Here is a 27,452-nt window from a genome sequence, read left to right on the forward strand (position 1 = left end):
CCAGTTAGAGCTGCAAAATACAGGGGGGTGCGAGCGCAGATGTTAAAAAGCGGAACTATGCCAAGACATTGAGTTTACTTGCTATCAGCTATATCCTCCATCACATTATAGTTATGTGCATGCTTCTTTCAGTTTTTTCTATTGTCACGTTCTGCTGCTGTCACTATTCGATTTACACACCACTGCGGCAGCGGCAGGCCGGATTGTTCGCAGGATGAAAAATCGTGCCACGGTTCCTATTTCGTTGAGTCACATCCGTTATAGCAAACTCATCCTTGCTCATACCGGCCATGATAACATCCGAAGATCTGCTACCAGGAGCATTAGAACATTGTGGCAGAAGCAGACCATGCCGCGCATATACACTCCACCATGTCCGTAGTCCAGTGTACGCAGACCCCCACCGAAACTTCACTTGTTTATCCGCATCCACTGACGTGATCAAAGCACGACCATCAGCTGATCCAGTGCACATAGGGCCACGTAGTCTGGTCCTTGTCTCTAGTATCTTTCCCGAATGAATACACGACAAAGAGCGGTGAGCGTTCTTTGAAATTAATACCTTAAACGGCAAACGTTGCCCATCGCCATTTTAATCCAGAAATAAACTATAAACAAAATGTAAAATGGATAAATGTTAGATGAAAGAAAAAGGGCTAAAGTTGCTCCACACCTATTGGGCCATTGGTGAAGTACTGTTCTTGAACACTCCAAGCCATTCCATAGCCTCATCAGGTGTAGAAGTACTTTTTCTCCATCAGGGAAAACAGATTGAATTTATTCAAGAAGGTCTTCACACCCAGGGACCTTGCCAAGCCCTTTGCCTCTTTGGAGGATTTCCTGACCATCAAGACTTCTGTTGGGTAGTGTGGGTACTCAAAAACCTGATTTTCCCGCAAGTAAGCAGCGTCCTTGGACCTTGCCATTTTAAACATTTCATCCTTGGTTCTTGTGTTCATGAGGGAGACCAATACCTGCCTAGGTGTGGGCCCCATTTTCCTGCCCACTCTGTAGGTATTATCTATATCAACAGTAGTCATATTTTCAAAATTGAATGAGGATTTTAGTATCTCTATCACCACTTGAACCAGGTTTTCATCAGCCCTTTCTTCCACACCGACAATACTCAAATTCTTGCTTCTGATTTTCAAGTCTATTTCCCAAGTTTTCTCTCTTCCTTTCTGAAAACTTTCCCTTAAATTCCTGTATGCCCTGTAACTTCCAGAAATCTCTGAGGCCATTGAAGCTGAGGCAGTTTCCAAGACAGAGACTCTGCTTTATATCTGAGTGACTTTAAGGGAAAGGACCTCCATGGATGATTTCACATCTCCTACATCCTGGGCCACCTTCCCTAGGCCCTGGGCCACTTTCAGAAGTAAAGAATAACTATCCTGTGGATTAGGAACCTCACCCATCTCTGAGGTAGGCTTGGACCTCTTAGGGATTGGATTATCATCCATATCAATCTTCTTTTTAGAGTTCATTATTTCCAATCCTCAATATAAGGAGAGGGCCATGAGCTGCAGGTTTATGCTTCTGCCGGCATTCCATAATCTCCCCAATGTATGCTTCTTGCTCCTTTCACCTGTAGACATGTGTTTGTGGAATTGATAAACTATCCTTTAAACTGTGACATGTCTTTAAATCAGTACAAAGCCGACCGTTTGTTTTTGCTTCAGTGTTAGACTTTTTTTGCTCATTTTTTAAGAATAAGGACATGGCCCTCTTTTGTAAAATTTGTTGAGAAAATGCCCCTGCGCCAATGCTTTTGCACTGATGCAAAACCAAACAGTTTTCTTTCCACTAAATGGACATGGAACCCTGTATATGGTCTCCTGTGTCATCTGTCGTCTGTCACTTAGTTATTCTCGTGAAAAATAGTGTCTGACATTTGTGGGCATTCCTCTAAACCCCTAAGAAATTTGAAAAGGGGCACCTTATTTTGGCTGCGAGTGTCATGAATACAGTAAATGAGATAGCCTACTACAGTAAATGAGATAAGCTACCACCGTTCTTAAGATGGTAGGAATCCATGCCTGAAGACTTTCTTGAGGCAGTTACGAATACATTGACTCCGTTTTGGATTTCCAGTGTTTACTGTTTCACACAGACTGGACAAGAGATCAAAACCTAGATTTGACTGGAATTTGGAACGTGTTTCTACTAGCGGTGAGGGACTGGGTTGGATCAATTTCTACTGCCTGTTTCATTGGCCAAGTTTTACTGATCTGCTCGATTTATGTTTTTTCTCCTTCCTGTACAGCCTGAGGATCTCATGAACATGCAGCACTGCAACTTGTTGTGTCTTCCTGAAAATTACCAGATGAAATACTACTTCTACCATGGCCTGTCCTGGCCTCAGGTGGGTGTGGCAGCTACTCTTGTTCATGGTGACCTGTTGCTCTCACTCGCACTCCCAGCATTCCAGCTTTAATAGTTGTTCTTCTTTTCTTCTCTAGCTTTCATACATTGCTGAAGACGAGAATGGAAAAATTGTTGGCTATGTCCTAGCTAAAATGTAAGTTGGCCTGCAACATATGTAGATTAAATGTAAAAGAGAACAATTTTACATTGGCATGCATTTTTGAAACATTTACTGGGAAGCTACAAAACAGTCTAACCTTTTCAACCCATTGGTGTTCAGAGAACCACAGGCCTGTACCTTAAATTACCAGGATAGCTATGCTGCTATTTGTTTGTTTGTTTTATTTATTTGTATGGCGCACCTTACCCAGGGGCAACAGGGCGCAGGCAGAAGATAATTCGAAGCGTACAATGTTGCAGAAATATACACATTGAGGTAGTGATAGAGATAATCAGAATTACAGAATAAGAAATGTACAAATCTTCATACATACAAAGTCGATATCTATGCAGGGGTAAATATACAAATATACAAATATGTACAGGGCTGTTAGAGGCGGGTACTCCTGAGAAAAAATATTCAGGATTACAGGAATAGGAGGTATGGAAATGTATACAAATCTTCATACATAAAAGGTCAATATCTATACAGGAGGTAAGTGTACAGATGTGTGCTGTAAGGGCTGTTAGAGGCGAGGGCGAGGTCGCGAACAAGGTATCACTATCTATGCCTAGGTGCAGCTACATACAAGGGTTATTGGAGTTAAGGTGACTGATGAGGTGTCTTCTAAAGTGTAAGTATGGTTGGTCAGCTCTTAGGTTGTGTGGCAGCGAATTCCAGAGCATGGCAGCTTTCACCGGGAAACTGTTCCCACCAATGGTGGAGAGTTTGAATCTGGGAATTATCAGGCGGTTGGAATTGATAGTTCTTGTTTGTCGGATGGAGGACTTTCTCTTTACCTTGTCCATCAGGTAGCTGGGGGCGGCATTGTTGAGGGCTTTATGGGTTAGGGAGGCCAACTTTAGTTTGATTTTGTTGTCTGTGGAGAGCCATTTCTGTTGGCGTCTGGTGGTAGAGATATGATCTCTCTTATTAATGCGAGGGCAGCTCTCGATGCATTGTTTTGTAGGATTTGAAGCCTGTGGATAATGGCTTTGTTAGCGCCACTATAGAGGGCATTACAATAATCGAGCCTAGATAGTATGAGTGCTCTTGCCAGGATCAAGCAGCTGTCATTGGATAGGAATGGTCTGCCTGCCCTTATTAATTTGCAGGTGTACGCAGTGGTAGATGCTAGTGAGTTGACCTGTTTAGTGAATGACATAGTGGCATCTAGATAAAAGCCGAGGGTTTTTACTTCCCTGGATACTCTTAGATTGCCATCTATGTTGAATTCGGCATATTCAAGGCCTAGTTTGTTGATATTAGCGGGGGAACCTAAGATGATGAGCTCTGTCTTGTCATCATTCAGGCATAGACCATGCGATGCCATCCATGCCTGAATGAAGAGATATACCCTATTCACCAACTCTCTGTCCTTACTGTGATCCCCTGAAAGTGGGAGGAGAATCTGAGTGTCATCAGCATATTTAGTGTAGGTGACACCCAGATGGTCCAGATAGTCGAACAGGGGTTTGATGAAGATGTTATATAGTGTAGGGGAGACGCATGAGCCCTGCGGGACTCCACAAGTAATAGGAGAGGGGTCTGCTGCTGCTGAAGGGGAGAAGACTCTCATGGTTCTCTCGCTCAGAAAGGATTCAATCCATTTGATAGCTTCTGGGGAGAAGTGAGCAGCTGAGTCAAGGTGTTTGCAGAGGACCTTGTGGTCGACGAGGTCGAAAGCCGCGGAGAGGTCGAGTAAGAGGAGGAGTGCTGTCTTGCCCTTGTCCCTAAGATCATCAATTTGGGTTTTCGGATCGATAAGGGCTGTTTCCGTGCCGTGAAGTGGGTGGAAACCTGATTGTCTGGAGCCTAGTAGCTTGTGCAGTTCTAGGTATTTTTGAATCTGGATGTAGGCAACTTTGTCCAAGATTTTCAGTAGGAAGGGTACCGTGGTGATGGGTCGGTAGTTAGTGGGGATGAGGGGATCAAGCGTCTGTTTTTTGAGGACGGGGAGCACCCAAGATTGTTTTAAGTTGGCGGGGATGCTGCCTGAGGAGAAAGAGGTGTTTATGAGTTTAGAGATAAAGGGCGACAGGTCTCTGGCTGCGTCCTTTATTATGTGTGCGGGGCAGATATCGCCTTTACAGTTTGATGGTTTAAGGGAAAGGATGATTTTCTCAACCTCCAGGGTGGTGGTTTTAGAGAAGGTGAATGAGTTGATGTGTGTACTTGGTGAGGCAATGGGCGGAGATATGGGAGGGTTAGTGAGGTTTAGGGAATCTTTTTTTAGTTGAATTTTGTTTTGTAGGATGTTTATTTTATTTGCTAGTGCTTGTTGGATGTCTGTGCACCAGGTCTGGTTCTTAGTGCAGGTGTCGGGTGTAGCGATGGGTGACTCAAGTTCCTTCAGTATGGAAAAGAGCTCCTTCATACTTGAATTGGAGTTGGCAATGCGGATGTTATAGGAATTCCGTTTGGCTAAGTAGATTTCAGCTTTGTAATGACGAGAAATCGTGTCAAGGATGGCTTTCTTTTCACTGGAGGGGCATAGTTTTCAATCAGCTTCACATTTTCGCTTTTTTAGGCGGAGGGCTTTGAGTTCGGGTGTATACCATTTGTTTAAATGGGTTTTTGGCTTGCTGGTGCGAAGTTTGAGTGGGGCAATTTTGTCCATGGTAGATAACATGATTTTATTATATTCGTGAACTAGCGTGTTGGGATCTAGATTGTCTGGTAATGCGTTTAAGGTTGGAAGGATAGCTGGGATGATTTTTTCTATTGAGATATTTTTCTTGTTTCTTGTGAGGCAGGGTGGTGCCAGTGACACGGTTGTGGTAGTTGATCTAGAGGTCAGTAGGTTAAAAGAGACCAACGAGTGGTCGGTCCAGGGTAGTGGTGTGGTGGCGGTGATGACCGCTGAGCAATTAGCATCAGCAACCCAGTCTAGGGTTCTACCCGTCAGGTGGGTGGGTAGGTTGACTTTTTGAGAGAGTCCGAGTGAAGATATCGTATTGGCGATGGTAGATGCATGTAAATCTGCTGGGTCGTTGAACCCTAGGTTGAGGTCCCCTAGTAGCAGTAGTTGTGAGGTGGTTTTCGCATTGTTGGAGATTAGGTTGTGTAGATCTTCCTCGAATGTTCCAAGTGGACCTGGTGGTCTGTAGATCAGGTGGATAGTGAGGGATTGGGTGTGATTTATGGGGAGTTTGGCAGTGAGGGATTCACACGACTGCAGAGTTTGGGTCGTGACTAGTCTGAGAGCTAAGCTTGCTTTGGATATGATGGCGATGCCACCGCCCCGGTTACCTACCCGGTCCTGCCTAGATATAGTGTAGCCGTCTGGGATGGCCAGCATTAGAGATGGGCCTGCTGCATTGTGGAGCCACTTTTCGGTTAGGTCAATAAAGTCTAATTAACTTTGATAATTAGGTCTGCTATATCGAGGGCATGTGCGACCAATGATCTGGTATTGAGGAGAGCTCCTTTGTAGGAGTGTACATCTGTTTTTACCGAGATGTTTGTATGAGTGATAAGTTTGGACTTGGTTGTGGGTATAGTGGTGCCTTTGGTGGACCTTTTGGCTTCGCATTTGGAGTGAGACAGGGATCTTCGGGGCGGCTCATAAAGTTTAGAGAGTCTGGCGCGAAGTTTGTTGTTTCTTTCAGTGGTTGGGCAGGGGTGGGAGGAAAGGGTTTTGGGTCCTGACTTGCAATAATATCTTTTGTAGGAAGGGTCAGGATAGTACCTAGTTGTGTAGGAGTTGTAGGTGAGATTGGAGCCTGGCTGGGGAGGGGGGGGCTCCCGAGTCAGTCTCCTGGATGAGAGTGTCTGGGGATGCGGGCGTGGCCATTGCACAGAAGATGAGTAAAATGGTTAGCATTTTCTACAGTACTGCGCTGGCGTGTGGGGGTGGGAGTAGCAATGTAGGTGCTATTTGGGAGATGGGGTGGGCAGGGGCGAGAAGCAATACAAATACGTGTCATTCAATTCGGGCAAAGGCAGTAAAGGTGCAATATGCAGATAGGGTAGTAATGCCTAGATTCAGTATGTGGTCAGGGGGTGAACTTTGGGTTGCGGTAGGAGCTCAGTAGTCTCTGGGAGGACATGGGTGGCTATGTAATCAGAGCATGTGCAGGAATAGTGGTAGCCAGCAAATATACGGTGGGGTATCACCTAGATTCAAATAACACAGTTTGGCAATAATGCAGTGGGGTATCACCTAGGTTCAAATGACACAATTAGGCAATAATGCAGTGGGGTATCACCTAGATTCAAATGACACAATTTGGCAGTAATGCACTGGGGTATCACCTAGATTCAAATGACACAATTAGGCAATAATGCAGTGGGGTATCACCTAGATTCAAATGACACAATTAGGCAATAATGCAGTGGGGTATCACCTAGGTTCAAATAACACAATAGGCAATGATGCAGTGGGGTATTACCTAACAGTCCTGCACACGGGTTATGCATTTGGTTACTATTTCCTGGGGTTTCCTGGGGTGTCACAGACGCACATGATGCTGGAGACAATGGTAGCTGGCAGTAATGCAGTAGTGAAGGCCAAAAGTTACCTAGAATAAGGTGGGCATAGGGTATTGCAGACGGCAGATTTAGGCAGAAACAGGCACAGAAACAGGTGTCAGGTGGCAGCGTTAGCTTACCTGGAGCGGTAGGGGCAGAGTTCCTGGCCCCTGGCTCCTATGGCTCCAAACAGGCACCCAACAGGCCTTAGTGTGGCCTTCGTGAGGGCCGGCGTATCCGCCTGCTGGCGGATGCTCGAACGTAGAAGGAGGCGTTCTCAGCCTCGTTTTGGCGCCGCGCTGCGCCCGGCATAGAGAGGTCAGGCAGGTCTCTAGGGACCTCCTCGTTGATGCTGGCGGCTTCAGGGAGGGGGAGAGGGCTCCTGCCCTCTTCCCTGGGCAGATGATGAGGAATGGGGGAGACACAGGCACCCAACAGGCCTTAGTGTGGCCTTCGTGAGGGCCGGCGTATCCGCCTGCCGGCGGATGCTCGAACGTAGAAGGAGGCGGTCTCAGCCTCGTTTTGGCGCCGCGCTGCGCCCGGCATAGAGAGGTCAGGCAGGCCTCGAAGACCTGATCAGGCAGGTCTCTAGGGACCTCCTCGTTGATGCTGGCGGCTTCAGGGAGGGGGAGAGGGCTCCTGCCCTCTTCCCTGGGCAGATGATGAGGAATGGGGGAGACACAGGCACCCAACAGGCCTTAGTGTGGCCTTCGTGAGGGCCGGCGTATCCGCCTGCCGGCGGATGCTCGAACGTAGAAGGAGGCGGTCTCAGCCTCGTTTTGGCGCCGCGCTGCGCCCGGCATAGAGAGGTCAGGCAGGCCTCGAAGACCTGATCAGGCAGGTCTCTAGGGACCTCCTCGTTGATGCTGGCGGCTTCAGGGAGGGGGAGAGGGCTCCTGCCCTCTTCCCTGGGCAGATGATGAGGAATGGGGGAGACACAGGCACCCAACAGGCCTTAGTGTGGCCTTCGTGAGGGCCGGCGTATCCGCCTGCCGGCGGATGCTCTTGACTATTGACTCCCAGTAAGAATTGCCTGAAAAATCCTGCCCTTGAAGCATTCACAATCCCTTTTCTGGGTTCATTCAGTGTGCTGGACCTTTATTTGTATAACTTTTGGTGCTGATTAGGCTTGTACAGTCAATACTATTGGCTCTTTATGTAATCCAAGGATCTATTAAACCGAAAACAGATAAAGTGCTGACTCTAAATTTGGCCTACACGTGTTTCACACTATAAGGCTACTAGTACTGCCTATAACGTGTTTTTCTTCAGGGCTGCTAATCTTTCCTAAGGATTTCATACTGTATACTTTTGCTATATTTGTTAGGGCGTCCAGATATGCAAAGAATATCTGCTTAGTTCCAGGACTCGATGTATTAATTACTTTGTTTAATACAGGTACTTATTCTTACACATGCCGGCCCGGGTTGCCAGCAATTATACTGCAACAAATCTTTTTTGAAACTCAACATAACACAAGCTGTGCTCATCCATGGAATAGGTACTTCTACTAAACGCCAAACAAGCAGAACATTGAGTCCTGCAACTAGGGTGAGGAACCTGCTTCAGATATTTTCCCTCTGGTGTATATAAGATGCTTATGAGTGTTGGTGTGATGAAGAGGGGGGGGCTTAACTTGTGTATGAGAAGGTATATACATGAGTATACTGCAGTAAGTCATTATGGGGGTAGAGGTAGTAGAGCAATGGTTGTTAGATGTGTATGACGTGTGTATCCTGTTTTAGCTATTCTATACTTGACTTGAGTTGAAATGGGATGAGAGGTTTGTCTAGAGAATCTGCACCAAGACTTGATAATGTGCTACAATCGGTGGTTGCCGAAATTGTCTCCTTATGCCAGGTTGACACATCTGTGGGTGTTAACAAATCCATGCTGGCCATGTGATGAATTTGAAACTGTCCTCCCAATTACACATTATTGGTTTTGTTGCTATAGCCAGCTGTATGTCTAAGAACTGGAAGTGAAGCTTGTTCTAAAATGTATGGTGTGCATTGGCTGTGAGCATGCAGAATGTGCCTCTGATTATTTGCACTTGAAAGATGTTTGAGCGTTCCTTTTGGTTGTATGAATAGAGGCACGTTTTGTAGCAGTGGAATAATGTGGTAGTCCTCTGTATTCCTTGTGGCAGTGACAACAAATGTCTGTTGTGGTGAGGTCCAATCCAATTTGTAAGTTTTTTAAATTTTCTTTTTATTTATTTTTTGTGGTGTCCAGATGGTGTAACGTAGTTGGGTGACTTGATTGGGCACTAAAACAAACCCTTTGATATTTTAAGGAGAAAGTCAAATTGCTCTCCATTTGTCTTGAGGTTCTCTTCCCATTTTGTTATGTAACAAGGTTGTTAGGCTATTGTCCCATTTTTTTAGTTTTATTTATTTTATTTCTTTTTCTTATTTCTTTTTCATGTTGAGTGTCTTTTTCGAGGAGTGTGGACAAAATTGCTTTTAAACTTATAAAGTGGATATTTAGGCCCGAATTAACGGAGCGTTTTCCTATGGGATTGTGCCATTATAATACACTTCTGTGAATTGGCCCTTTAGTGTCTAGCTGTGAAAAGAGTTTGCATCCTTTCCATTCCAGAAGTGTTTAGGTGTTGTAATCCCAAGAAACTCATTTCTCAGTTTAGGAGGTTAGCAATTTAGACTTTTGTTGCACAGTAGGGGGCTCATATCTGCATGTTTTTTTTTTTTTTTTTTTTTCTTTTCTTTTCTCTGATCAACGTGTGGTAGGGCTTTTCTAGTATCCTGTTTGTTTTGACCATGCACTTTTTGAACCAGTAGGGCTGTTATATTATGTCGGTGGATTAGTTTTGATTTCACCTTCTAGCCAAATTGAAGCATGGTAGTCTGCAGTATTCGCCTGGTCAAGGAATTAAAGGACTTTTCCAATCGTTCACACCGGTGAAGGCTACGGCCCCAGCTTGGGAGCTCAATGTGGTGCGAACTAGGCTCATGGGTCCCCCGTTAAAGCCTATGCATTCGGCACTGCTGAAGTTTTTATCGTGGAAGACAGCGTTTCTTTTGGCCATCACCTCTGCACGATGAACCACCTAACTTGACATTCCATGAGACGAGGGCGGTGCTGTGGACGCACCCCTCCTTCATGCCCAAGGTGCCGTCCGACTTGCATCTCAACGAGCCCTTGGTGTTAACGATTTTCTTGCTGAGAGGACTTACTATTTTTTTTTAAAACAATTTTTATTGGTTTTATTTCAAAAAACAACCCAAACCAAACTTGCAGTGCATATGATAGCATTTTAACTTTGCATTATGCGATCCGTGTCCACTGCTTCTCCCATTTCCCCATCCCCCCAACTCCCCATTTGAGCCTACTCTCCTTCATATTATATTCTTCGTCTTGTGGTAGGGCTTCCTCCCCTGCAGTCTCTGTTGGGTCTTGTTCACTTGACTGGTCTTGCGTGGGCCCCAATAACGTAGCTATCAAATGTTTCAGCTTCCTCCTCCCCTTCAGAATTGCTGGCCTCCTGCCATACTGTTGTCTCAGCTTCTGCCCATTTCTGTAGGTCTTTCCACCACCCTTCTATTCTTGGTCTGTGGCATGCCTTCCATCCCATAGCTATTCTGCGTTTTGCTAGTATGTATCTTTTACTTTACTAACATGCTCCAGTTTACGTGGTCTGGGAAACCCCCCTATCAGGCATGCCCGCGCTGTGTCCACCACTATCTTAATCTCTTTTTCCTCCAGCCTATGTGCTACTTCTCCCCAGAATCTCTCAATCACTGGACGTGTCCAAAACATGTGCACCATTCTGGCGTTTTCTTCGTCACATTTGGGGCATGATTGTCGTCCTGTATTTTTGAATTTGGCTATCCTCTGGGGTGTCATGTAGGCTCTGTGGGTTATATATAGTTGTATCTGCTGTAACCTCGCATTCCTTGACACATATGGTATCCTTGGGCCCGCTCCCATATCCCATCACTCATTGGGGCACCCACTTCTTCCCAATCCTGTCTCAATTTCACCACTTCCTTCCCCCACCTTGGACATCATCCTCTCATATATTCTAGATATCTCATGTCCTCCTTCGGCTATGTCATATATTGTATCTATGGTGGTGTCCGGCTGATCTTCTAATACTGTTTCGGGCCACGTTTCTTTAATTCTCTGCACCACTCTATGGTAGGTTATATATTGTCCCGTATGTAACCCCTTTTCCACCTCCAATATCTCAAAATATTTTATCCTCCCATAGTTGCTATCCCTACCGGTTCCCAGTGCTTCCTGATCATCATCCTTAGTTGGTCTTCTTTTCAACACAATGCAACTAGTGGCTCTTGCGCTGGGAAAACGGGGATGGGTTCTCCATTACTTGGCAGGCCCTATGCCATATCTCCCACCCTAGTATCCTCATCCTTGGGCGTCCCACCATAGCCGATCTAGGCAACCACATTATTTCTTTTAAGAAAAATGGGGAACAGTCCCGTTGAAACAGCCTTGACTCAGAGGTTGAATCTTCTGCGAGCCATTTTGCTACATATTGCAGCTGGCTTGCTATATAGTATAGTAAATCTTGTAGTTTGGCAATTCTATACCCCCTCTCTTGTATGCGTTTTGTAGTTTCCGAAGGGCAAGTCTGTTCCTAGTCCCATGCCACAGTAATCCCCTGCATATGCCATGTATTTTAGCAAAAAATCGTCTTGGAATCAGGTATGGAATATTCCCAAAATAATTCAGAAGTCGAGGCAGGACCACCATCTTCAGCATTGCCCCTTGTCCCATCATCGCCAGAAGGAGCTTTACCCAGAACTTCATACTATTTTCAATACTCTTGATCGCTTTTTCAGTGCGATGTTGGTGCTCTGCCTCCCCGTGTGATAGATGTCTATCCCAAGATATCGATGGTATCTGTAAGACAGGTAATTGATCTAATGGGATTCCTCTATATCTGCCCAGTGGAAATATACAATATTTTCTAGGGTTCACTGCAACGCCAGACAGCCCTGCAAATTGCTCCATCACTTCCAGAATATATTGGAGGTTTTTTTCAGGGTAACGCAGATACAATAGCATATCGTCTGCATACAAGGAGATTAGGTGCGAATCCCTCTTTATGGTAATGCCGATTATGTCATACTGCTGCCTCAGGTATATCGCAAGTGGCTCTAGGGCTAAGATGTACAGCATAGGGGACCACGGGCATCCTTGCTTAGTACCTCTGCTAAATTGCCACCTCTCTGATATTATTGCTCCTGTTTTAACTGGCCAGCGGCACGCTATATAGTAGCTTAACCCATCTGAGATACCCTAGTCCTATTCCATAATTGGCCAGGGCCGCCATCAGCCAGGGCCACTTGACTGAGTCGAAGGCCTTTATTGCATCTAATGATACAATTGTCATTTCGCCCTCGTCCCCATCTGCATGTTCAATAACTTGGTGGAGTCGTCTAAGGTTGTTAGATATATTCCTATTCGGGACGTAACCAGTCTGATCGGGGTGTATTAATTTAGTAATGATCCTCCTCGTTCTGTTTGCCAGGACCGCTGTTAGCATCTTGCTATCTTGATTCAGCATTGACAATGGTCTGTATGAACCGCAGTCATTGCCAGCCTTATTGGGTTTAGGGGGCGGTACTATGATCGCCTCTCTCAGGGACTCTGGTAGCCTTCCCACTTGGTATGCCTCATTTAGCATTTCCAAGAGCGGGGAGAGTACCTCATTTCTATACATTTTTATAAAATTCACGTGAGTCCATCGGCCCCCGGGGTCTTGATGGTGGGTAGTTGCACCACCACTTCTTGCCGGCTGAGAGGACTTTGCACTCGCTGGATGTGGCTAGAGCGCTGAAGTTCTACGTGGACCGCACAAAGGATTTTCGGAAGACATCACAGCTGTTTGTGAACCAAGGGAAGGCCCTCTCCAAGGCTTCCATTTTCAGGTGGCTCTCCGACTGCATCACCCATTGTCACCGGTTGGCAAACCGACCGTTGCCTGGTCGTCCGAGAGCCCATTCGACCAGAGCGATTGCTGCAACTACGGCGTTCCTGTCTGGTGTGCCCCTGCTGGACATCTGCAGGGCTGCTATGTGGAGGTCGACGCACACCTTCATGAAATTCTACTGCGTTGACCGGTATTCCAGGAAGGAGTCCAGAGTCGGTCAAGCAGTGCTGCGCAACCTGTTCACTTGAAGGTGAGCCTGGTGAGGAGGTAAGAGATACTTAATGTTGAGTTATTGAGATGCTTAATGTTGAGCCTTGCCACCTCCCGTGGTTGTGCATGTGTGTACTGCTATGTATTCTTTATTCATGAGCATGTGAATCCATGCCAGACCCCATGCTGGAGAAGGAACAAGTTACTTACCTGTAACTGTTGTTCTCCAGCATGGGTCTGGCATGGATTTGCATGCGAACCCACCCGCCTACCCCTCTGTGGCTCTTCTCTTGGTCCTACTGCCACTTTACGTACTACCAAATCTGAAGATGGCTGCCAGAGGAGAGGCTTAGGTAGAGGGCAGTCATTGGCTGGGGGCAGTATGACCCAGAGGCTAGTGGTTGGTTGTTAGGAGAAAGACAGTTCAGAAACTAAACTGATTTTTTCTTTACAGAGGATTCCCAGCCTGACGGGCAATATTCATGAGCATGTGAATCCATGCCAGACCCGTGCTGGAGAACAACAGTTACAGGTAAGTAACTTGTTCCTTCCTGTAAAGCATGATCTACTGAGATCCATGGAATATCTTTTATATATTAGGAGTGGAGTGTGCACTACCAAGGCTATGTTACACCTGTTTTATATGAGAGGGGTTTCTACAGCGCAGACAATTCTCGAACTGTTCTGTGGGATCTTCCCCCTTTGCTTTACACCTTGTACTAATCACCACCTGTTCTACATAATTAAAGGTGATATTGGGGTTGCCCTGTCTACTGTTTGTGTGGGTGAAGCCTGCATGGTTTCTACTCAAGCTGACTTTCTGAGCGAAGCATTAAAAAGCTTATACTGCTGTTGTACCCTTTTTTTTATATGCAAGGAAAACTCTGTAGTGGTGTGCATCTGTTCCATTTGTGGGAGGGTGTCTGTGCCACTGCACCATGTGCTTTATCTGTATATTGTGAGAGAAACCTGCTTTTAGGTCACTGCATAAAGCTGCCTCATGGTAACGATTTCCAGACAGTTTTTGCAGACCTCTGCTGGATGTCGCATACTTTTTACACTCTGGGAAAGGAATAAACTTATTTTCACTCTCAGAAATGGGGAGTAACATAATCTCATTTAGGGCACTGCTCCTTCCTTCTTGTTAGAAGTGATGCCACCAAGATAAGGAAGACTAAAATAGACACAGGCTGATCTCAAGTAATATTGCAAGAGTACAGTGACGAATAAGATTGATGGAGTTATGCAAACTGCTTCTTTGCCAAGTACAGAAGGTACTGGGAAGAGGTGGCCCAAAGGAGCCATGAAGAACACACAGTGGACACAAACAAGGGACTATAAAACTCTGCTGGGGAGGACACAGCTTTATGACATAGAAATGGAGAAAGGACTCACTGAGAGGCAAAGCAGGCATGAAGCCTGGCAGACCCGGGAAGTTTGAACTTGCAAGCAAGAAGCTACACTGAAGAAGCAAACCTCTCATCGGGAGGACGCCGACAGCAGGGTCCAGGAGTCCTTTGCAGGCCATCGCAGAGCGGGCCTGACTGCAAGCAGGGAACCGACAGACGGTGGCATGACCTCGAAGGGGTGCACTGAGTGGTTAATTAACTGTGCCGACACCGCCCGGCCGGAGACTTTCCAGAGCCAAAGCATGGCAGCAGGGAGCGGAAGGAGAAGCAAGGCGAGCGTTCAGTAGGAACACAGCGACCCAACACCCCAGGAAGAAACTGTGGCCTGAGCCCACCAAAGAAGAGTTAATCGGAGACCTGGTAGGCGATTGGTGAAGGGTACCTAATGTAGCAAACGCATCAGGAGTGATCTTCCTCGTCTCGGTAGTTGAATGGAAGGAAAGCCTCAGGAGTAATCTTGCTCGTTAAGGGAACAAAATGATACAGTAGGTTAATCGGCATGTAAAGGTTGGGCACCTTTCAAGGGGACTTTAGCATTGGATTGGCTGAAATTGAGGGCATTTTATAAACATGTAAACTTGACATAGAGTTTGAAGGGTTAAAAATGTTAAACATTAAGTGATATGCAGTTTAGTGAGCTATGATATATTACTTGAAACCTATGAGTAGCAATTGGAATAATTACATAATTTCAATTGCAGTAGATAATCATCCAGGACAAGACTCGGAAAGAAAAGGAGAGAGCCTGAAGCAGATCAGGATCTACAACCACATATTATGTTTGTGTGAATCAAAACTAACCATCAGTGATGAGAAAATGATAGGTTGCCAATAGATATTGGGATTACTTTAATGGAATTGGAACCATGGGTTTTCTAATATATTCTTTGTAGACACTTACTTGGAATAATAAAGTGCGTGACCATAGAGACCTCGACATTTTGGATTTATCTATGCAAAAGGGAGTATAGTCCCATGGTAAGTCAAAATAACCAAGTAGTTGAAGATAAATGGTGCAGTTTCCTAACCGAAAGAATGTTCAGAGTCCTTATACTCTCCTTACTTTCTTAAAACATTTTCTGTCTCCCTGTGGAACATGCGATAAACAGTTGGGACACAAAATTGAGCATATTTGTGAATTGGAATCTGAGGAATGGTAAATATTAAGGAATGTTAACAAACTTGGACAAACTAAATACATGTTGGAACAAATTATGAATTGTAACTAGAACAGTTAGAGTGAGATTGCTTCCTAGGCTAAGACTGAAAGCAGTATATAAAAGACAAATACGAGTGATCAATATATTAGGAACTGGAACTGAAATGTGTATCGGATAATGAACTGAAATGGGAATCATTTTGAGATTTAAATTGGATTAACAATTGGAAAAATTGTAAAAATACAAAGTGTTTTTTGTGCCTTGTACAAGAAGTGCTTTGTGCCTTGAAGGCCCTAGATCAGCGAACATTTGCACATGCTCGACGATTTTGGTAAATGTTGGCATAAGAATAGAGCCATAAATATTGATGTATAACCAAATCATTTCTTTTCCTGTGAATCATTAAGAAACGACTTGCCGCAACAGTACCCTACTATTATGTCAGATATGAATTGGTTTGGCAGATAACTAATAGTGTAACATTATCTTCAGCAGTTGTGTAGGTTGGGAAGTATTTTGTTTTTGACACTGTCAGCAAATTAGTGGTTTGCAGGCGAAATAACCGATTCGTAGTTCTAAAAGATGGAGTTTGCAGAATGAGTTGTCACAACTATTGACCTTAAAGCAACTTTTTATCACACAGCTGTCATTAGTATGACTTCACAACATTGCCTGAGTACAGTCACTGCACATTTAGAGGTACCATTACAAGGGGTTGCAGTTGTTACATGACTTTCCCCACAGAAAGTTCTGATCTGCTTGCTGCTTGCATAGTGCTTTAGGTCACACCAATGCCACGTGATGAGCATTGAGGGAGTGTCTGAGGCTTCAGCCCAACAATGTATGCCTCACTGTACTAAAAGGTCTACAATGGAGGGCCACTGTTGGCCAGTGTTCTAGTCTGAGAACGATGTCCCTGAAAACAACCACAATAAGGGTGGACTCCAGTATGCAAGTTGCCCGCAGAGAATGTGGTTTTTATATTGCGCTCCACTGCCATTTTCATGGTCTCCAGGCGCTCTGGTGGCTCTGAAAAGAAAGGGGGGGGAAGGAGTAGGGGGGTGTTGGTGGGAGGAGAGGGGGAGTGCAAGAGTGCTTTTGCTGTTCTGTTGGTAGTTTCAGCTCTGAAAAACCAGTCACTCTGTTTCTTCTAGTTGGTATGGGTTCATAGGCATTTGAGTATGTGCGGCTGTGTAGGTTGTTTTGTATGTCTGTAGCATATGGTTGTGATTTGAGCCTTTTTGCGATTGAGTTCTTGGAGGATTAGTGCATTTTTATGTGGGATTTTACGGTTGTGTTGTGGTAGTCATGTGTTTGCAGGGATATTAAGTATAGTAGGGTTAATGGGTTCCATGTGATAAAATCGTGGCCCAAATTGCTGTGATTACAAAATATCGTGGCAAAAATGCTGTGGTTTTTGCGCCGCAATCCATGTAAAGGATGCGGGGGACACCCCCGCAACCCCTGGACCCATTATACCATTTAAGGGGAGCGGAGGACACCACTGCAGCCCCCGCTCCCCTTAAATGATATAATGGGGCATACCTTTACCGGGTCAAACCACAGCATTTTTGCCGCGATTTTATTACCAGATACCGGTTAATGGTAGGAGAACACACGCACGTACACACATACATATCAATACAAATATCTGAGGCTGAACATTACAGTGACTGAACATACCTCTGGCAGACTATCGTATCGTTGTGACAGACTACGGATTGGCATGCTAACATTGTGGCAAAATATTTCAGTGGCAGACCATCAGAGGCAAACGTTCGGTGTTCTAACTACCGGATTGGCAAACTATCTATATGGCACAATATTACATGACAAAATATTGGAGGTGCGTAATATTGCATTCACAGAACGTCAGAGGCAGAACATCACTGAGGCAAACTATCAGTGTTTCAAACTTCCAGATGGGCATCCTATCTGTATGGCAAACTACACTACTGTCCTGTACTATATTGTGGGCAATCCAATGGGTTCAGATGAAGGGTGTTGCAGTGTAGGGCGCCAAGCAAGCAAACGGGAGATCGCCCTTGGCCTCTGCCGGTTGCACTGAGGGAGTTTGGTTTGTGGTCTTCCCAGTCAGTCAGGAGTATGGTGGATTGGCCCATCTGTGGCAGTGGGCAGGCTGGAGCAGGCAGGGGAGAGGAGAAACCAGTGCGCTAGAGTGCGGGGTTCAGCTGCCTTTCCTTTGCGCAAATGATACCACGCTGTGAGCTTCCAAAGATACTTGCCCTCCATTCCTGTTCTGCACAACTGAGGCTGCTCCCCAGACAGCCATTGGCCCCTGCCTGCAAACCTATGGCATTCCTTCAGTATTAGGGAGGCTGGGCAACCCTTAAGGTCGTTGGCCTTTTCTGGAAATAATATACATATATACTACTCCTTTCCAGCTACTTCTTGTTTTGCAGTTGCCTAGTTAATAGGTGGCAGATGAGGAGTCCTGTACAGTAGCATGTCAATGATTTGCTTACAGAGAACGCAAAAAGGGTTTGCGTTCTCAGTGTTTCAACTCAATTATAACCCGCTCGATATATAGAGCAGAAAAAAGTGGTTACTGAACAATCTAGCTCGAACCACCTTGAAATTAAAAAAATATTCTCAGATTAGAGACTGCCTCCAACCATCCTACATCTGGGCTTTTATATATATATTGCTTGCTTTTGTGCCAGATATCTAGACTAGGGATAAACACAACAGACTCTGTAGAACCAGCAGAATTGAAGCTCGGAGTAAAAGGATTTTTGAGGAGTAAAAAGGCAATTCCCATTCTGCTAGGTGCCCACTCTTCACCCCAATCAGACATGACTCTTGACAGTTGAAACACCTTTTTGTAATCCATGCTTGCTTCTCTTTTACGTATTAATTCATGCATATTCAAAGATGCATCTTACCTTGACGTTCCTCTTAAAGTTTCTCTTGAGAGCAGGCAGTTCTAAAGCTCCTTCAAGTGGCATTGCTTTGCTTATACCACAGATATGAACATCCATGGAGTTTTGTAGGTGGAAGCAGGAGGGGAGGTCCCTATGGCTCAGTTGTTTACTCATTTTTGGTGGGGCATGTTTACTCTTTTTGTGGTTGGTCAGCGGCGTTTGACTACTATAGAGAGGAAATGCTGGCATGTGGCTTATCTGCAAGGTGGACTGGAGTTGAGCAAAATTGGTCTACAGAACATGTGCCTTTTGGCCTCTCAAGGGAGATGTAAAACGTAGAGCTAGCATGCAAATGGTAAACTATCTTATGCTGCATAATTCTAGTAATTCGCTCTTCCAGTGGAAACTCGAGCATGTTGTCTATGCACTTATGGGCTGAAATGTGTAGCACTATAAAGTCAACTATAGTGACATCCCATCTTTCTCCATCTCATTTCTGTTTAGGGAAGAAGATCCAGATGACGTCCCTCATGGCCATATCACTTCACTGGTACGCAGATAAGATTGTTTTTGGGTGACTACTTTCTTTTTTAAATCTGTGGACGACCTAGACTCCACATTGTGCAATTAGGTTAGCAAAGAAGTATGCTAAAAAAAAGTGTGCAGATGGACATCCAAATGCTTAGTCATTACAATGTGATACATGTTGCACTGTTAATAACCCTATTACAAATTGGTTTTGGTAAATTGATGCAGGAATAATGTTTTGCAAGGCACTGTAGAGGAGGATTGACATTCTCCCTCTCTCCCCACCCACTACACTTTGCACTGAAATTCGCAACCATGATTGTTGCCAAAATTTAGACACTTTAAATTTTCCTTACTGATGTATAGGCTGGTGAGACTTTTTCCTTTGTGTGGTGTCACTGATAGTAACACAACCTTGTAGCAGTTTGAAGATTGATTCCGTTTCTAAATTTTCTCTTGTGTACTTTCAAAAGGTACACATTTCAGGCTCTCTGGCATGCAAACACCTGCTGGTGGGAAAGCAACCAAGCACGTAAGTGATACATTCAGGGTACAAAATGGCCCTTTCAAACCAGAGCTCGTTATTACGCTGATTAAACTGCATCGAGGGGATGCACATTATCAGGCACACTACACCATTCAAATATTTGGCAGCCGCCCATTTGGTTATGGTCCTCGCTTTTAAACTTTCCTGTGTAAACACTCTGAAATAGACTAATGTAGATCCAGCAGTGAATCCCAGACAAACTCTACATCTACCCAGATCTGCCCAGATTGTGGCTACTCCCAGCCCCTAATTGGAGTCTTGGGAAGGCTAGGACCTTACATGGCACACACTTGATTCCATACTTACCAGATAAACCCAGCCTTGTGGTGTTGTGAAGCACAGTAACTATTTTAATGGGGGCCTGCTTGTTCCTTGGCCACACCATAGCTGCAACAGCGTGCAACCAGTTATTTGGGTGACTTGCTTGGGACCATGACTGTAGGGTACATTTGGCGCATCCTGTCTATGGAGTCTTTGGGACTCCCAGAAGATATGCACGGTTACTTTGCAAATTAGGCCTGAATGAGACGGTTTCACGTAAGGCTTACCTGCAGCGGGATCAAGAAGCAAAAAAGGATACAAACGCACACGAAGCAGACAACCTGACAAGCAAAACGAAGAAAGGACAAGATCCTAAGTACCTTCAGGCACCGCAGACATTCCCATACAAGACTGAAAGTAACTGGGGAAAACAGGTATACCGGGAAGCCAAAAGCGATTTGTTATAGAAGTAACGAAACTCGGCCCTGTACTAATAATGGAAGTGTGGAAAACAAGTTGATAAAGTTGAACTGTATAAATGTGGTAATAAGTATAGAAAGCATCAAGAGTGAAAGGAATAGAATTGTGATACCTTGGGAAAAGGGGAATATCACCCAATATCCAAGAGACAGAGTGGAAGATGGTAAAGGCACACCTGGGAACTAAAGACCAGAGAGTTCCCTAAAATAAACCTTATACACAAAAGACCACTTTGGGAAAAGAGGAACTATAAGCATTTGGACAAAAAAAAAACCTAGAGAAAAGCACACAATACAATTACACACCGAATCCGATAATGTAGAGAGATTCTGACAAGCGCAAGGAAGAACCCTAACAAAGAGGAGGAAAAGGTAATCAATTCCCTAACGGAGTTCAAGGAACTAATGCAGAGAATAACCAGAGACTATTTAAGGATTGTAAACATTGGGCCTAATTACACGTATGGCGGTGTGGGGGAAAAACTGGTGGTAGTTCAGTTACCACCACTTTTTTGGCAGGAGCGGCATTATTGCTGTTTTGACTGCACTGCTGCGCAGAACTAAGTTTAACCTTGAAAAGGAGGCTTTTCTGCCACCATCCGGTTAAATGAAATTCTGAAACTTTAAGACCAAATAACGGGTCACCGGGCACCCAGGACACACACATTTAATGCCTTCCTAGCATTCTCTGCATGCCTCATCTTGCAGAAGCTCCATGGGATTCACCACTCTTCCTTTGAATGCCACCAGGTATTGTACACCATTCTCTTAATTAGTGACCCAAACATCCAAGGCCTCAAGTAACTCGTGTGCACTTCGTAATTTGTGCTTCATGCGTTTTTAATTCTACCTTCCACAAAATCCAAACTGAGTCGATGGAAGTCATTGAGCATTCAAGTTTATCCAATTTGGTGTTCAAACCCTCAGTGACAGACATCTCGTTAATGCCTTTGGGCATCTCCTCACCCTCCATTTGAACTTCCCGAGCCATCCCTGGAATGGGATTAGGGTCCAAAAAGTCTCCTGTAGGGTGTTATATTCCCTTCTATCTTGAGTGCCAAATCTAGGCACTCAGTAAAAGCTCTTCGTCAGATGGTCACAGGAGAGTCAGCTACTAGTAGTACACCTCGTCCCCGCTCTGTGTAGCCTTTTAGGGCCCATGGGTTCAAGGCTCACCAGAAGCCGTGGTTAAGCCACTGCAATTCCCGCTTGACACCTTTTGCCGCAAACAGGAAACACTGTGCACTTTCATGCTACAACAGTTCAACTGAGTGAGATCAGGTGAATGCCAAGTCCATGCAGGCCCAGGTTTAGAGAGCAGGAAGGGCGCAGCTCGCCGTTGGCTTTGTGTTGGCATGATCTTGACTGCCATGAAGTAGTGCTAGCTACATCCTGTCCTCAAGTACTGGTTTCACACCGAGCTCAACAGTCTGGTGTGAGCCAGTGTTCGGCAAGAATGTATGCAGTACCCTTTGGGTGCACTACAACAACCCTGAGCTCATGGCAATAGGAACCCATGGGAACCCAACCTTTGGTATAAGTCTGTACTACACAGGTTGATAGCGTGATTGAGCAGACCGGCTTATCTCAAGAGGGGTCAATGTGAGCTATAGGGGAGTTGCACCGAGATTCACAGTGCCAAGTATTCAAATAAACTCTTACACACAGGGTTTCTTGAATAAACAATTATTAATTTATCAGTCAGAGTAGGCCTTCTTTAGAAGGGAGCAATATCACAGTAACACTCCTATATACCTCACATAATTCACACTCTTAATATCTCTAAATCGGTGAGTACCCTTTTGGGATGGCCCACAGCCACAACCTACACCCTCCGGACAGTCAGCTGGCCAATAAACACAGAGTGCATTTGGGTCTCCTAGGAGACTAAGTACAGGGAGGTTCAGGCACCTCCCTCACTTCCTGCACACGCTAGACACCCTGGAGCCAGAGGCGGGCTTCACTCGTGAATCCCACCAAAGGCAAAGTGAACAAAGGGACCAAACCGGGTTTGGCGCGCAGAGTAAATCTCAAGAAGGACCTTTCCACAACGAAATGGCGAAAAAAGACCATGGCCATTTTGACGAAAATTGCACCCTTGGGTGCTCTACTGCAGCTGCGAACTCAGCCCACAGTAAATGCACACCACAGTAAAAAGTAAACCACTGCCACCAGCCATTCAGTGAGGAAAGGGTAACATAAAATTAGAAGTTAGACAAAGGGGATACTAGGTAACGCCTACATTATCCTATTGTAAGATAGTGTGTGCTGGGTCTAGAAAGTTACATGTGTAAGTAAAGTAATTTCACTTTACTGCTCTGGGGAACAGTAGTTTATCCCAGAGAAGGTATTTAAACCTTTGGGAAATCTGGAAGACTTCCTTGTGCCACTGCACTGAAGGTGCTGTGTGACACAATGTAAAAGATGTCTATGGAGTTTCAGGCTCCATAACCAAAAGAAACACAAAGTTCAGAAATCACATTAAAATACACGAGAGAGTGGGGGGAAAAAAGGATCTTGCTCTCTCCAGGTAAAAAATCAAGTCCTCAAAATCCAGCAAAGTTGCTGGGGGTCTCTAAGCTGGAGAGAATGAGCACATTTCTGAGAATTCTCCCTAACAGCCACCAGACGTGCAGGTACCTGTCGAGGGGCCGAAGAGATGTTGATGAGCGGCTATCTTGCACAGCGCTCTGCTCCAACCACCACTATTAATTTTGTTGTGGTTACACAACAAAGGGATTAGGTTTTCTTGAGACCACAGAAATGGTGAGAGATTGTACAATTAGTAATTAGTGCAATCCTTCTCTCCCTGAGTTCAGAAGCTGTTCCTGGCGGATCAGTCACTCACTCAGTCTCTGGGCTTGTATAATGTCCTGAATACTTTCTTGGGCATTGCTGAATGTCACAGCCCCCCAGCCCAATCCCCGTGCTGCCATTTTACAGAGGGACATGACCTTTCACTGCAGTAAAATGAAGTATCTGGTGTTGGGTAGAGGTAAAATTGGAGGGATTAGTGGAAGGGGGTCGGTGAATAACAAAGTGAAAAAATAACTTTTTTTTTTAAAGCAGTGAATTGACTAATGCCATAGATCCGTTGCTTAAATTGACAGTCACATGTTGTTTTCCTGAACTCTGCTACAAGGTGGCCCTATCCGGTACCCTTAGGTCTTTGGACTGTAGTCCGATGTTGGGAAATGCTCAGTTAGTTGGACCTCAAGTACAGCCACCTTTCCTCTGTGCATAGTAAGTAACTCTTAAAATGGCCTGAAGATGAGGTCTCTTCCTTCTTTGACCCTCCTCCAAAACACCAGAATATCCTCTGAACCAGCCCTTAATCAGTTGTCACGGTTTATTCCGCGGTTACACTCAACTCTGGGCGTGACTTCCCCCAATGGATGTGGCGCACAACAAATCACTGATTTTATTTGGTTCACTTTGGTAAGGCCTCCTACCCGTCTCGCACACAACCCCAACAAATACCCGGTGCCTCAATGGAGGCCGGTGTGTATTAAGAATATATTTATTAATTTATTTAAATCAAATTTTGACAAACATTACATCTGTCACCAACACATTGGCAACACAAGAACAAAAGGACTTCCGTCTAGCGCCAACACAGATATGCAGTCACAATTGTTTCCTTTTTAAATCACCCACCAATACAGAAAAGAACAATTGAAGAGACAGTGATTTTTGATTTAAAACTCAATGTTACGATACCTTTCCTCCCCGCAACCCTCACCCTCCAAACATCAATTAGGCTTGACTTCTTTGAATGGAAGGCAGTGGCAGGGAGTGGGAACACAATGGGGAAAATCGGATTTTGAGTGTTAAGCACAGCTGCAATGGGAGAAAGAAAAACAAATGGGGAAATTCTTTTAGCCACACCTAAAAAGAACAGGCAGGGTTTTGGTCAGAGCACAGTGGGATAATCGTTTTTGGATTAGAATCACAGAGGCAACGTGAGAAAGAAAAACACATGGGAAATTCGTTTGACCACACAGAAAAAGGACAGGGAAGGTTTTGGGGTTTTGCTCAGGGGACAATGGATACAAAGGGGCAATTTCGTTTTGCACCTTGCATATGCAAAGGCGCTACCAGGCTTCCCCCTTCTGATTTAAAATGAAGGGGATCAATGGGGAATTTCTTTTTGGACCCTACGCGCTCGATTGGAAATAGGGTTTTGGGATTCATTATTTTGGTAAGCGTCTATACCAGTTCACAACACGCTGGGAAAAGATTGTTGGTTTTGAATGCCAACACTACCCATCCTGTGTTCACTATAGGTGAATTCATTGATTTATATGCTAGGGATCTACACAGATGAACAAGGTATTTTTCTATGGGGAACTATCTAAAACAATGCTTGAAAAATATAGGGTCTACACAATCTATGGCTTTGGGTGGTCTTACTTCCAGGAGAGGCCTGCAACTATGCTACGGGGAGCATCAGGGCACCGCTGGGACAGGAAGGGGGGCAGTCAAGGATCTCCTCTTTCCTCCAAGGGGTCCCAGTCAGTTTCTATGTCTCCTGGCTCCTTTCTCCAATGCAAGATATAGGCCTCTCTGCTGGGATGTTGTTCGCCAGATTTTAGCAGCAGGTCGCATCTCGGAATTCTTTGAAGGGCTCCAGCTCTGATGCAAACTGGCTTATTTATAGGACAAATGACATCACAAATTTTTCATGATTCTCGTGAAAGGGATTGGTTGATTATCACCTCCCACCTGAGTGCTGATTGGACAAGGAGATGGGGGAGTGATTTGGGATACCTGTGGGAGGAGAAAGCTTCATCATCCTACTTTGACAGATGGGCTCTGTCTGCATTGAGCTCACAAAATCTCTCAACATGGCAAGTACTCTAAATTTTCAAATCTATACATCTATGAATACATTTTTGAGAACTATATTTTAAGGAACATCATATAAGACTAGACTGAAATCCACACACCCTTCCTATGCCGAGATAGTTTTTCTTCATTTACTCGGGTGCCATATCAGTGAAATATATGCCACTTTACAGACCCCATATTAATTATTACCGGCATGCACATACCAACTTTCACATCTCTCTGAATCAAGGGAAGGCCCAAATCACATTTTCATTAATAACTTTAGTTATGTTTATCACACCAAAATCGTTTTAGTATGGTTTCAAGGGGGTGCCTGACACCTTTAATAAAAGTCTGGAATGAACGTTGTGGCATGTACGCTGCTGCCTATTGTATGCGATGAAATGTATTTCTCCCATTTTAATCAAACTGCAGTTTCACTCCTCCTTCACTGGGCCCCCAGCCTTGCTCTTCCAGTTTCATTTCTTTTCAGGCACGTGACGTAAGCAGAGCTGCCTGATAGCCACACTAATGGATTTGTTTATGGGATTTGTGACCTAGAGGTCATTCCTGCTGCAGAACAGACCTGGTTTTATCTTGTCTTCACCGGATTTTTGATCTAAGCCATGTAATTCTTTCTCATATTTTTAAGGAATGGTTCTGATTGACAACCATGCCTGTCTTCAGGATAGCAGAGGGGAGGTCCAGGAGCTTAGTTTCATGTTGGGAGAAATCACCAGCAACACATAGCCCTTAAACTCACATATAATGGTAATTTTACACAGCATCTATAAGGCTTTCACAGTTTCCACATACATGAGTGTCACTTTTTAAAATTGTCCTTTGTATCATGCTGTTATCTGAGAACACCACGTTCACATTTTGAAAGTCTGGTGAGGATTCCTCTTAGCATACTGTCAATTTGGAGGGAAAAACGAAAATGACATTCGAAGGGATTGTGTCCTCAAGTATTCCTTATCTTTGATGTTATCCATTCCAGCTTGCTGGCCTCGAACACTTTTTTTCAGTAGAGGGCGCTGCGCGTCAACGTCCGAGTCGGTGTCCCTCGACAGCCTCTGTATCGGCACCGACGTCATCATGAGTATAAGCGTCCGTTGCTCAGTTCCGTTTTTCCGTGCTTCGTGTGCCTCGGAAACGTAACGCTCGGTTCCTTTCTTCAGAAAAACCTTCTTATTCTTCGAAGATTATCATCATTACACGATGGCTTCTTCATCCGAACCATCGACTCCACGGTCCGGATTCAAGAAATGTCGTGACTGTGGAAAGAAAATGTCTTTAACAGATCCTCACAGGATCTGTTTGTGCTGCCTGGGATCGGAGCATCACTGTTCGGAATGTGAGGACTGTATGTCCATGACGGTGGTAGCCTTGAAGGAGCGTAAGGGGAAGTTAGAAAGAGGTAAGAGCTTTAAAACTTCCACTCCCTCGGAAGTTTCTTTGGCTGAGTCGAGACATTCGTCTCCTCGTCGACAAAAGAAACATTCCTGTTCAAGATCTCGAAGCGGTTCTCACCAGTCTTCGAGATCAAAACATTCTAAGAAGAGGCATCGTAGATCTCCTTCTTCCTCTACTTCCCCAGAAAGGGTCACATGCCCCACGAAACACAGTTCTCCGGCTAAGTGGGAGGAATTCCGTAAAAAAATGCTTAGTGTCCTTGGGAAAGCGGCCTCGACCCCCCCGGAGACGTCTAAAGGTGATACCCTGGGTGAAAGACCTGAGAAATCAAAACGCTGCGAGTCGTTGAACCCGGTGAAAGAAAGTTCTCGAGAACGTCATTAACCCTCGAGTAAAAGCAATAAGACCGCCTCGTCGACGAAATCTGCGTCATCGACGCCTTTGTCGAAGGGCTCTTCGACGCATAAATCTGTTTCGACACCACTGTCGACCCCGATGAAAGACAAACCTACAACTGCCACTACGTCACAGGCAGTAGAGGTGTCGAAAGCCCCGACCATGACGTCGAGGATGCCGTCGACAACCTCGACGACGCCGAGTAGGATTCCCATCCTCTCGAGTGCATCAAGGTCTTTTCAAACTTTTTCGACGCCTTTCTCAGGATTTCCGAAGCCTATGACGTCCACGTTGACAACCTCGACATTTTCTCAGGCTGTGACAACGAATTTGGCTCCTTCCGCTCTAGAAATGGGTTTTAAACCATATCCTAGGTCCGATTACTTTAGAGCTTTGTCCTCTATATATGAGGGA

At 45.0% G+C, this 27,452-nt stretch overlaps 1 protein-coding gene across 1 annotated transcript in view; it reads left to right on the forward strand.

Moving 5' to 3' along the window:
- NAA10 (N-alpha-acetyltransferase 10, NatA catalytic subunit) overlaps window positions 1-27,452 on the forward strand; it is a 97,614-nt gene that overhangs the window by 54,565 nt on the left and 15,597 nt on the right. The window contains exons 2-4 of the mRNA XM_069645413.1: window positions 2,264-2,362; window positions 2,460-2,518; window positions 19,086-19,131. Of these exons, the coding sequence (XP_069501514.1) occupies window positions 2,264-2,362; window positions 2,460-2,518; window positions 19,086-19,131 (204 nt within the window). The remainder of the gene's footprint in view (window positions 1-2,263; window positions 2,363-2,459; window positions 2,519-19,085; window positions 19,132-27,452) is intronic.

This window comes from Ambystoma mexicanum, chromosome 2p (genome assembly GCF_040938575.1).
Source record: "Ambystoma mexicanum isolate Mex_15411 chromosome 2p, UKY_AmexF1_1, whole genome shotgun sequence".
NCBI lineage: Eukaryota > Metazoa > Chordata > Amphibia > Caudata > Ambystomatidae > Ambystoma > Ambystoma mexicanum.